The sequence below is a fragment of the Manis pentadactyla genome, chromosome 2 (genome assembly GCF_030020395.1).
Source record: "Manis pentadactyla isolate mManPen7 chromosome 2, mManPen7.hap1, whole genome shotgun sequence".
Taxonomy (NCBI): Eukaryota; Metazoa; Chordata; class Mammalia; order Pholidota; family Manidae; genus Manis; species Manis pentadactyla.
In genome coordinates, this window is record NC_080020.1 from 224850582 (window position 1) to 224863794 (window position 13213).

The 13213-nt window shown below is 39.5% G+C and overlaps 1 protein-coding gene across 3 annotated transcripts in view; it reads left to right on the forward strand.

The window, feature by feature from the left end:
• The window catches only part of NBAS (NBAS subunit of NRZ tethering complex), a 345656-nt gene that overhangs the window by 218256 nt on the left and 114187 nt on the right, over nt 1–13213 (forward strand). For all 3 annotated transcript variants that reach the window (XM_057497443.1, XM_057497442.1, XM_036881629.2), the window contains exons 39-40: nt 11688–11764; nt 12139–12276. In XM_057497443.1, coding sequence (XP_057353426.1) covers nt 11688–11764; nt 12139–12276 — 215 coding nt within the window. The remainder of the gene's footprint in view (nt 1–11687; nt 11765–12138; nt 12277–13213) is intronic.

A 13213-nucleotide genomic window follows, 5' to 3' on the forward strand; every position in this document is an offset into this window, starting at 1 on the left:
TTTCTGGAAGATTGGTTAGGTGTAACTCTCCAAGCTCCTTATCAGAGGTTGTCTGTGTGATTTTGCTCTGGATCAAATTCTTCCTTTTCATGGTGATAGAGGTAGTTGTGGGGAGCTCTGTGTTGGCTGGGAGAACGGCGACCCTAGTGGCTTGTGCTGGGCAGCTGCGTGCAGACGGGGTCTCTGGCTGTTGTGAAAGAAGCTCTGCCCTGTTGCTGTGTGCATGGTCAGCCTCAGGCCTCTGCTCTGCTATGCCGGGGCCGCGCTGGAGGGGGAACGAGTGGGTGGCTGTTTATCACTGTGAGGGTCCTCAGAGCTGTGCTGCTGCTCAGCAGGTTAGTGCTCCCAGGTTTCTCCGGGATTCCCAGCTGCTGGGCTGAGTATGCTGGGGCACTTCCGTCCGGCTGTGGGGTCCCTGTCCCTTTAAGACTTTCAAAAAGCACTCGCTTTTCTTTTGTCCCAGGGGCGCTGGCTGTGGGGACCTGCTCACAGGTCTTACTGTCCTGTTTCCCTAAGTTCCAGCACCCCATGCACTGTGTGTCTGCGCTCTGGTGTGGATGGCTAGGGCTGGGTGCTGAGCAGTCCTGGGCTCCCTGTCTCTCCCTGCTCCGACTCCTCTCCTCTGGCCGGGAGCTGGGGGAAGGGGCACTTGGTTCCCGCCAGGCCGCAGCTTGTATCTTACCTACCTCATGAGGTGCTGGGTTCTCGCAGGTGTGGATGTAGTCTGGCTGTTGTCCTGTGTCTTCTGGCCTCTCTTACAGGAATAGTTGTATTTGTTGTATTTTCAAAAATATATATGGTTTTGGGAGGAGATTTCCACTGCTCTACTCACGCTGCCATCTTGGCTCCTCTGTTAACATAATTTTAACATTGCTGTGTGGAATAAAATTTGGTAAAAAGTATATGGGGAATGGAACTGCCATTTTCCAAGAAACCTGTTATTATAACTAATTTTTATATATTTCTTTCTTTCAATTAATATTGACATGTTGTTGGGAATAGTGGAAACAAATACCCCCTTCCTATCCACTGTGCAGTCTCCTTTAAAACCAGAGGTTTTTGCGAAGGATACCATTTTTCCACGTCTTCTCATTTCTGAAATCAGGATGTATCTCACAGTTGTTGAGTACGTTTACATTTCTCTCCCCCTCCAAAAAAAACTATTATTAAATTAATGGCGCATCTTCAAAATGACACTGAAAATACAGAGTATAGTTGCATTGCTTTTCCCCGTTTTAATTATTCATTATTACTTACTGTTTTTCTTTTTTGAAATTATTTAAAATTTTATTTTCAATTGCAAGGACATTTGTTGTCAGTATTTGCTTTGGCTGCCCTAAGATAGTCCCTATATCAAATGCTATTAATATAACATCTTAATTAATCTTCATAACAAGTCACCTGATCTTTATCGGCAGTCCCTTTTGCAGATCAAGAACCATGTTTCAGAGACATGAAATAATTTTTTCTGGATTACTTATCTGATGGTTGGTCAACCTTCACTCAAGTTCAGCTTTTTGTGATCATTGCAGTAGGCAGTACTTTCCATACTTTACCAGTGTCTGTAAGTAAGACTGTACCAGTGTCTGTAAGTAAGGCTGTTTAGTACACCCCAAATCAAAAAAAATAGAGATGATGCCTCTTTGAAGTAGACACTCTCAAACTGATATATCAGTTTATTGAGGCTTCTCCTATTTTCCAGAGCTGTGTTTGTAGAAAGTGTGAGGAACTTGTAGAGCATGGATTTCTGGGTTATTAAGTCTCCCCTTTCCACAGGGTCCTTTGAGTAATTGACCATCTTTGCAGTAGTTGGTAACTAAATGATGAGGCATCAGAATGATCTTGAAACACAAAACGAAAAGGTTTCTTGAGGAGCTGTGTGATGCAGGGGAAGCATACTTGCAGATGAATCAGGGGAACTGCCTCCTGTTTCCTTTCTCATCGTGTGTACATTGTTCATTGAAGGAATGGTCCTCGATGAGCCACCTGTGTGCTAAATACTACCTTAATACTTGAAATAAAAAGTTGAAGACATAGTCTCTACCTTTAGAGGGCTTACAGTCGAGGTGAGGAGACAGACAAACTTGTGTGTGATACGGGATATGTCAGGCAAAGGCGGAAGGCACTGGGGTTGTAGATGTGTGACAACTGGGTGGAAAAGTGGTTTGAAGAGGCTGCCTTGAGCGGGTGATATTTGATCTGGGTTTTGAAGGATGAATAAGAGTAATATGGATGAAAAAAGGGGGAGAGAGAAAAGGGGGATATTTTAGGAAGAGGGAATAAAATTCACAGAAGCCAAGGTGACAAGCATTATGATTTTTCAGGGATTTGTAAGTTACTCTTATAATAGCTGGAAAGAATAGTGTTATGTGGGCAACCAGTGAAGAAATGAGGCAATAGTAGGCTGGGAAAAAAGGCAAGGCCTTTTGGACCTATTTACATTTTGCATGAACCCTCTGCTCATAGCTAGAGGAGTTTCAAGCAGAAGAGTATTAGTTTTTCTTTATTCCTATCTCTATATCTATAAGGTGGGCATAACTGCTTTGATGTCCCATCACTGGACTGCTGCCCTCTCATGACAGTGGTGGAGTCCCCTGGCCTGCAGTGACATTCTTGCTGTCATCTTGTACTTTAGTTGATCCAATTATGACTTCCCTTGTTTTCGAGGCCTGTCTGGGTTTCACATTAAAGTCACTGAGGGAAATACTGAAGCCTGGGATCTACTCTGGACCATTTATTTCAGAATCTCTGAGTAGGACTCATGCATGAAATATTTTTTAGAGTTCCTCAGGTGATTCAATTGTGATACCATGATTAAGATCCTTTAGAAGTTTCCCTGAAGATTTTAGATTCTCTCTACCTGTCATATGTCTATTCTTCAAACTGTAGCCTACTTGCTCTCTGAGTTGGTATCCTGGAGAAGACCACCTACATCTTTTATGTCTGGGTTTGGTCTCTTCAACTTCCAAGGTCAAACCCTGAGTGCCATATCTATTTTCTAGTACTTGTACAGGGCTGTGAGGGGATTCTATGTGATAGGTACAAAGTCAGTGTCTCTTCATAATGATGAGGTAAGTCCAGTGTATATGTAACAGTCACTGGGGCAGGCAGTGAGGCTGTGTGCTTGGTGAAACTGAATTCTAAGTTCTTGGGGGCATGGTGCTATTCTTGGTTGAGTGTGAGATTTTAGTGGGACTTCAGGGATTTTCTTTCTGTCCCAGTGTTTCTTCAAATTTGTCTTTTCTGACATATTTAAATATTCCACCAAGGGAAAGAATTCAAGTCCATTGAAATATTGAAAAAAAATTTCAAATATTGTTGAATTGAGTGGAGAAAGCATTTTAGACCATCTCCTGTGTATATTAAGAATGGAATTTTTGAAAATATAAAGGTGTTTTTAATAATAATCTTTAATTTACACTTGAGTTTATAGTTTATGAAGCATTTTCATAAATACTATATTACATTTGCTATAACTAAGTGATGATATACCTGAAACAGATCTTTTTGGCTACTTTATAATATCACATATTTGTCAGAAACTTAGCAGAACTGAGGAGTGGTAATGGTTAAATGATCCAAATTAAAAATCATAAAAATGTGCCTCTTGACTTTGGTTCAGAAGTAGGGCATAATACAAGTTAAACTTCCCAACAAGATCTGACTTCAGAATTTTTTAATAAAGTTTGTCAAAAGGTTTTTATGGAGACTAGTGGAAGAAAGTGGATCGTTATTTATTTACCTAAGTGAATGATTTAATGGCTAATAATTTCTAAATCAATAATATGGGCAGCTTTCCCTTGTGAATTTAGTCCTGAAATTAAATGTATTATGGAGAGCTTTCCAGAGACACTTAATTTTATACAGAATTAGTGCTTGGGGGCTTACGCATAGATTTCATCTGATTTTGGCCATATAATTTGTTTAGAAAATACATTGTAGTTCAAGGTTTGAGAATGAGCATTGCAAATTAAATTTATACACAGTGGTAAATGTACGACAGGCCTTTAAAAAAAAAAAAAGTATTAATGTGATGTAAAGGCTCTGTGTGTCAGTCTGTAGCCAGCATGACATCTGGTGGATCCCAGTGAGACCCCATGCAACCGGTCTTCTTCAGATCCTCACTGATGATTGTGTCAGATGTTGCTTCAGATGAATGGCTTGCAGATTCAAAGACTGAGAAGCTTCCTGTATGTGGGTTTTGAGTTCTGTTTTGCTAGAATCCTTATGTCAGGGCTGCCGAGAAAGTTTTGATGCCCAGGGGTGGAGCTGGGGACAGATATAATTCCACCACTCCTCCATCAGTTTCCTTTAACAATCCAGTTGTCAGTCAGGAGGGGCTCTGGGCTAAACATTTGGGTTGTAGAGATGAATGATCTGTGATCTGGCTGTGGGAGAAAAAGATACCTTGAGATAACTTCACCAACTATTGTGTTATGCATTGGGGAAGAGTTTGGGTCCCTTTCCTTTCAACCTGGGGACATGTAGGATGGTGGTATACTTGATGCTGGTGATGGTGATTTTTCCAGTCTTGGAGCAGCTAGGAGGTCATAGGGCTTGTGTGGCAAGAAACTCAGCTGCCTGTGTTCTGTAGAAGAGGCATTGTATATGACTTGTCCAGAAGTTCCTTTCAGGAAACCCCACATGGGAAAGAAATAACTGACAGGGTGCAAAAGTATTTCACACAGTTGTCAGAGGATTTTTTCCTCTTCCTCTAATATTTTATTTAGTAAAATTTCAAATGCACAGAAAAGTTGAGCGGATTCTATCGCAAACCCCCATATACCCTCCACACAGATTCTACAATTAACATTTTACTATACATGGTATAAATCTCTCTTCACCTCTCCGCCCATCCACCAAATCCTACTTATTTTTTGATGCATTTCAAAGTTGCAGGCATCAGCACATTTCACCCTTTGCCACTGCCCTGTACATATCTTTAACTAGACCTAATGTTTCTTTTTTATGAGATAAAATTTACAAACGATACAATACAAAAATCTCAAGTACCTGCATAACTCACTGTTGTCAGGAGATAGAACATCACGATCGCCCCAGAAAGGTCATTCCTTTTTCCTGAAGACACCCACCCGACACTCTTGAGCAGGCAACTGACCATCTCATTTTTCCCAACTGTAGATTGGTTTTGACTATTCCTAGAATTCATTCAGTGGAGCCATTAATGGTATCATACAGTATATATCCTTTGTGTAAAATTTAAAGTGAAAGTTTCTGAGCTTCATCTGTGTTGCCTCTGTCAGCAGGTTTTCTTTTTAACTACTGAATAGTATTACATTATATATCACAGTTTACCCATTTTCCTGTTAAGGGACACTTGGACTTTTTCCAGCTTATGGCTGTATGAAAAAGCTTCCGTGATCTCTTTGGTACAAATGTTCTTTTTCTTTTGTGAAGGTACGTTTTTATTTCTCCTGGGTAAGTATCTAAGGGTAGAATTTCTGGATCAGAGATTATTCATTTGTTTAGTTTTATAAGAAATTACCAGATCTCTTGATTTACTAGCTGCTGTGGTCTTTCTGGGCACTGGTTTGTTAAGACTTCAGATTTTTTGTCTGAATTTTACCTTTCTGGTAGGGAACAGACAGGAACCTGCCCTCAGGATAGAAGCTGTAAAAATGGGAAACTCACTTGTGCCATTCATTCCAAATGGCAACTACCTTCCAATTTCTGTCTGTCTTTGGTATCTCTTCAGTGCTGTCTGATACTTGTTTTTTATGTTTCATCCAGAGCTTGTAGTTTTCATTTGCATAGGGACTCTACCAATAAGAGTAACCCAATCACAGAGGAATTTAAATAGGATTATTATTTTGGATTTCACTGGGTTCATCAGGTGACAACAGGGCTGAAATCTGAGTCCTAGGACCCCAGGGAAAGAAGAAAACCAAGTCCCTTTTTCTTAGGATTAACTTTGAGGACTCAACTCTTATGAATGAAAGCTCACCCTGTGATATCTCCCAACTTTATGACGTCTTCATTTTGGATAATTGAAATAGATGTCAAGAAGCCCCTGGAGACATGGGCTAAATGGATGTTCAGATGGGTGAACTGTGCCAGCTAAACAGCAGCCCTCGTAGAGGTAATGCAATGATGGCTTGGTTTGAAGTGAGAATGAAAAAAAAACAAAAATGTGGCAATTTGGCAATAGCTATAGAGATCACAGTTGCAGGTATTGTTTGACCTAATAATTCTGCTTCTGGGAATTTATCCTATAAATGTATTCATATTCATAAAAAAATGTGGCATATGTTCATTGTAATAGCATAAGACTGTTAATAGACTGGTATATCTGATAGGGGCAGAGATCTTATTTTGGATCTTCTATTTCCTGTCTGTATTAGCTCAGGTACTGTAACAAAACAGCATAGACTGGATGGGTTAAACAGCAGAAATCTATATTCTCACAGTTCTGGAGCCTGGAAATCTGAGATGAGGGTGCCTACATAGTCAGGGTCTGGTATGGGCCCTCTTTCTGGCTTGCAGAGGGCTGATCTCGCACGGTGTCATCGCATGGCGGGGAGAGAGGGAGAGGGTGCATCTCTGGCGGCTCCACTTATAAGGGCACTAATCCCACCCTGGAGACCTGCCCCTCATGACCTCATCCCACCCTAATTACCTTCCAAAGGCCATCACACTGGGAGTTAGGGTTTCAACACAAAAATAGTGAGGCAGCACAGACATAACACTGTGTTTATAAATTACCTTCCTTTCTGAGTAGGTGATTTTACATAAGATTTCCAAGCTTACGTGAAAACAAGATAGCTGCTTCTTTTGTGAAACTTAAGAGCTAAGGCACTTCCTGCAAATCATCTTTCTCATATCTGGCTCATCAGAGCAGATATTTAAAAAATTATAGGTGTTTTTGTTTTATAATAATTATTATGTAGAGGAATGGCATGAGCACAGGCAGAGAGTTTACAGTCTATGCAATTTGAGTGTCAGACTAATTTGGCTGCTGTGCAGGGTAGGGATAATGGCGATTAAAACCACAAATTAAGCTTGGTTCATATTCATGGAGACCTTAAATGCCAAATAAAGAAATGTAAACTTCATTCTTTAGGGAATGGAAAACCATTGAAGTGGTTGTGTGTGTGTGTGTGTGTAAGCTGGAGAGAGACATGATACCACTTAATTAAAATTAATATTTAACTACTGTATTGGGAAATATATACTAATATATATATATATATATGGAAAATGTACTAAGGCATCTGTAGAAATTAAGAATGTAGTTGAGTTCTTCCTGGGAGTAAATGTGAAGTGGGATTAACAGATAGTGATGAAATGACCTCACTGAATACCTACATTAAGCAATCGATGAGAAGAGGATCTGGTGGCATACAGGCAGAGGAGGATCATTGAAAGAAAAATGCTGGGGCACCCAGGGACCCTGAAGCCAAAGGAGGGACTGCCTAGCAGTGCTGGTGGTACTGCAGTGAGATTTGAGTGAAAAGACTTTGGGTTTGGTAGACCTTTGGTGTATCATTTGGGACACAGGATGCAAGCCAATTTTTAGGGATTTGAGGAAAGATGAGTGCCAGGGCAGTGGGTGCAGTGTAGGGACAGAGTGTTCTCGAAGTTTAGCAGTGAAAGGAAGGAGGGGACTGGAGAATTTGTTAGAATGAACAGTTCTCAAGGGAGGAACATTTTTCTCCCAAGACTGGGATAATTTATTTATTTGTTGGCAGAGGGCAAGTAGAAAAGGGAGCTTTTGGTGATTCTAAATTCCCTCTTCTTAATTGAGAAGCTAACTTCTCCCATAGAGAGATTGTGAGATAATAACTAAGTTAAATAAGTGTTGAGTGTTGAGTGAGGTGACGCTGAGTTAACAGTAAGGATAGTAGAGGTGCGTCAGATATTCAGGGCTTTCTGTTTAGGTCTGCTGTTCCTGCTGTTTTCTTCCCACTAAGATTGCTCTACATGCTCAAATGCAGCTGTCAGTTCACTAATAGTTGTGTTTTATAGAAAATGGAAGTAATTGCCTCTGTTACCACTATGGCAGTTATTAATGGAAGGGTCTATTTATTATTTTTCGAGGGAATCAAAACAATCCTAGCTGAAGAAAATAACTATTTAAGTTTGTAGTGCATAGACTGGTCAAGGGAACTTCCTGGTGTTTCTGTATGCTAAAGAGACACTATGGACTTTACGTACTTTATCTCATTTAATACTAACATACATGTAAGGAAAATTAAGGCTCAGATCTAAAATCCAAAATTCTTTGAAAACCAAAAGGACTTTTTGTAACTTTTAGACATCAAAGCCTGAACTAAACGGACTATAGTCTGGCCTGAACTGTATATAGTCTTTGCTTATTCCATTTAGTGTGAGTATTCAGATGTTTTGCAGCAGAAATATTAATGTCTTTGATCATTGGGTGCTCTCAGACCATGCTGAGGGTATTGTATAGTACGTGATAATATGTACAATCTAACTTCCTGAAAGCCCAAAATACTGTGAATTATGGGACACAGTCATGCAGTGAATTGTTGGTTGTGAGTTTTGATTCCAGAACTTTCTGGTTCTGAAGGTAGTTTCCTTCCCACTATATCATTCATTATACTTTGTAAGCCAGAGACTTATTGTAGTTTATAGATGTTGTTTTAGTTCTAAAATGTATGTAGGATTTTGGTTTAATCCAGGTAAGATACCTAGACATGGGAATGACTGTCATGAAGAATGAAGTGTATACTCACAGGCCCCTAGAAACAGGAGGCACATCACACTGCTCAGGGCTACATGGGGAAGCACTTGGGTCAGTCTGGAGGCAGAGGTGTGAGGGCAAAGCATGGGCAAAAGCCTTTATTGTGCTTTTTGTGGATAGGAAAAAGTGAGAGGATGGTAGGCCAGTTTGAACAAGCTTGAGATGGATAGTGCGCGTACCTTGGGCAGACTCCGGGCTGTGGGGTAATCCCTGGGGTCCCGTACCTGGCCCTGGGATGATTAGGGCAGAGGAATATTGCCTCTGGAGTATAAAAGGCAGAGAGCAGAGGTGGTTCAAAGTGTTGGCTCTGGGTTGGTCTGTTTGGTATCAAAGCTGTGCTCAAAGGCAAATGGTTTGCTCTCTTTAGGAATTAGTTTGCCCTGGGAAGAGCAATCTCTCTAGGATTACCAAGACCCCAAGATGTCAAAACATCATAAAACACAGGAAAAGGAAAGGTTAATTTGTATATAAAGTAAAATCTATGTGGATATTATTCACTTGGGACAGACATATGTATTTTAGGTGATTATTTTCACTGCTTGGTAAAAATAACCATGTGATCCTTTAGACTCCTCCCTGAGGGTGATTTTTGTCACAATTTTGAACTCATGAAAATTACCTCTTTTGTCTGCTCTAAGCTTTATATTCAGTATGTTCCAATATGTTCCAAAAATGTGAGTGATCCTCCTGTATCTATGAAATAACACAACCATTTAAAAAAGTCACCCTGTTAGAACATGTGTATTCCGACAAAGATGTCCTTGAAAGTCACCTCCCTGGGGACTGTGCGCATGTTCCCCCCATGCTGTGCTTGCTCCTCTGTATTGTTTCTGGTTTTTGTTGGGTTGTTTTCATTTTGGAATTTCCTTCTGGGTCTGTAACATATTCTTCAGAGTATCTTCAGTGGTAGCCTATTGTCACCCCTTGAGGGTACTTTGATTTTTAGAAATGGCTTAAGGCAACATTAACTGGAGTGAAAGATTGAGTCAATGATATGATAAAAATTTAGATCTGACTGGAAGATAATAATGGGACTGCTTTTTCCAGGTAGGCCTCAGATTGACCCCAACAACTCTAAGAAGGAAGGTCCTTCAATAGCTGGAGCAATAGCCACACACCTGAAATGAGGAATTATTTTGACAGTGGGTTCAGATATGCTTGTTTGAAAACTGGCCTCTTTTCGTGCATAAAAAAGGGATATACCTGTTGAAAATTAAAATGGGGATAAAAAAAGCTAGGTGAGGTCACCTCATAAAAAACTGTGTAAGGAAGAAAATTAACAGAGAAAAATTACTAGTATGTGAAACTATTGAAATTTCTTTTCCTCCTAAGTAAGGGTCCTAAAATACTATTAGGCAGGTATCCAGTGATAGAAAATATGAGACAGACATAAGTCAAAGTGGCAAACCTTGAGTCATGTGTGTGATACAAATGCAATTTCTAGACTCTGAGTAAGTCGTTCTCAAATAGTCCAGATTTTTAGCTGAATAAGGTCACATGCTTTTTCTTAATCTTTTGGTGTCCAAGCTGTATGTATGGCTTTACCCCTTTATCCTTCAGTTTTGATAGTGTTCTAGAATACATTCACCAATCTTACACTTCTTCTTTGCTCTCATAATTGTTTTTACAAAATTGGTTTAGGCCCTTTGCACTATAATTTTAAATTATTTTTAGACTCTCTGTTCTCCTAGTGTGTTTATTCCCAAAGGGTAGGGATGCTGATTCTTAGGGCAATGTCTGGTTCAGAGAAGATTCTCACTGATAATGAAGGAAGGAATTTGGAAACGGGCCTTGAAAGGAATGGGTTTTGATAAGAAAACATCTGTAAAACAGTAAGATTCCTTGAGAGTCCTAAGGCTGATTGATGGTCCAAATTTGTTCATAAGGTTTGGAGAATACAGAGAAAATGAGTATTGGAGCCACAGTGGAGAAAGCTGAGTTTTTCCCCAGAATAATCCACAGGAGATTTTGAGATCTGGGTCAGCTTCTGACACTTCACTCACACCACCATCCCCACTGCCCAGACTGTCAGCTAAGCTCAGATTATACAAATGACTTAAATTTTAGACCAACTAAGACACAATTAGGAGGGTAAGTCTTTTGGAAAAAAAATTATATGGTGTATTTTCAAAGTCAAATACCATTTACTTTGGAGTATTCACACATTGTTCTCCTACATTAGTACAGATCATGGGAGTCTGTGTTCTTGAAAAATAAAGGATTTACACTGTGATTACATATAACTACTTGGTATTTATTGCTAAGACCCTAAGTAAATGGAATACCTCCTTGTTAGTACAAACTGGGTATAAACACAGACTTTATTGGAAGTGATCTCTTTTATTAAAGCCATGGCATTGATAGGCTGTTGCTTATATTTAAAAATTTTGTGGAAAAGTTGTTAATAGGTGGGATATTTTAATATACCGTGTAATCAAAATAAGAGTGATTTTCTTTCTGTGGAATGTGATGAAGAGGAGTTGTTGGAAGGAAAAACACCCATATTATCATCATCATAGAAAAAAAGATTTATCCTAAATTTGCACTTACAGAGCTATTTTGATTCTCTGATCTTTAGTACTCATATGGCCGTTTTCCACTTTACTTGTTACTGACAAACAATTTTACAGCATGCCGTAGGTCTTTAAAACCAGAAGATTAGCTGTAAGAAATCATCCTTATGATCTACTTGCTCTTAGACCTTGTACCTGCACTAACAGGATTTGCTCATGCTTAAGTAAAAACAGTGTAATTTGTCAGTTAAGGTAAGGTTAGTATTTAACATGGTTTCATGTGATCTATATTTAGGTGGTCTTGAATAGACTGGCCTAAAGGGTCTTAACGAGTCCTCTGAAGCTAATTATCTGTTGAAATCACTTATGACTAAAAATGTGGCACTTAGTATCCGGAAATGTCATATGGATCCTCAAGTAAAATAATGCCATTTTTTTCCTGCATTCAGTTCTCCTGCAGCTAGCAGGTGATGCTTTACCAAATGACATGACCTTGGCTCTTGCTTATCTCCTTGCCTTACCACAGGTATGTTTACCCTTATCAAGAAAGAAGTGCTTTAAAAACTGTGTAAAGTGAAAATCTGTGCTGGGGGTTTTTATCAGTAAAATGTTTATGTTTCACTTCCTTCTGATCGTTCTTGCATGCTTAAAGGACTGTGTTCTGTGTTCAGAGAGTAAATTCTACAGTGTTAGCTGAAATGTTCTTTTTGAGGTCTGCTTTTATGTGCATAGATCCTTATAGTGTCTTCTGAATTTGAATGTAGTCCTATTAAGTTGAAGTTGAGTTGATACGATGATAACTGAACAAAAATTCTACAGTAATGATTAGAAATGTAATAGTTTATGATGATGGTGCTAATTTCCTTTCAACTGAGTCTGCTCTGCCATGTGTTCTTCTAGGTGTTGGATGCCAACAAGTGCTTTGAAAAGCAGCCCCACTCGGCTTTGTCTCTCCAGCTGGCAGCATATTACTACAGCCTGCAGATCTATGCCCGATTGGCTCCGTGTTTCAGGGACAAGTGCCATCCACTTTACAGGGTGAGTCCTCATGGTTTCTACTTAATTAAACAGCAGAGTTAGAGCTTTTCTAAAATAGTTAAAACACAGGTTTATCTCTTTGGAGGGACCGGTCCACTTTGTATCCAGAATGCATTCTAGTGCCTGACAGCCATTCCCTTTTCTGTGTTAGAGAGAGTTGCTTTTCTAGGCATTAGTAAGCGGTAGAGTTTCTAATATTTATTGTGAATGCCGATTCTTCGCCTAACTATTCTGTCATTTACTTTGTTTTACAAAGTTCTTAGAAGTCTAAATCAGCAGGGGAGAAGAACTGGAGACCTGGCTTTTTAATTCACTGCCCAAAAGGAAGATGGCTTTGTCTAATTTAGGACAGTAGGCAATACAATTCTTTGAGCAGCGCTGCACTTTTATTTATTTTCTAAGCCAGAGATATGAGAGTAGTAGTTGTACAGATGAAATATGGAAACATGCCTACTTGCCACCAAACTTCAGACAACTTTTATATAACTTTATTGTGAATTTCTGAGTGAAAGCACCTTAAGTGTGGTCTCAGATTACATGTGCTGCCTTTTGTGGACACAAAAGTAGTACGGATGCCACTGGAAAAATCAGGGCGCTCCAGGTTTACTTGTATACACCAGTTTTAATTATCAGCATTGGGAAATTAGCTGCTTCTTGTACTGGATCATTTTAAAGCAGTTACTGCTTTGAGTAGATAAGCAAACAGATCAGACTTTAAAATCCACCTTGTGTACAAATCCAAGGTTCAGATTTTATTGAGTCTGGATTCTGCCTTCCCCAACCCAAAGCAGATTATAAAGAAAGAATTTCACATGTGTATCAAAGTTCTAGCTGCCTCATTCATCCAAAACGTATCTCAGAACCTGTAAGTGTGCGAAAACATTCCATTCATAGCAAAGTCTGTGGCTTTCATTCATCAATTTTTATTTAAGAATGG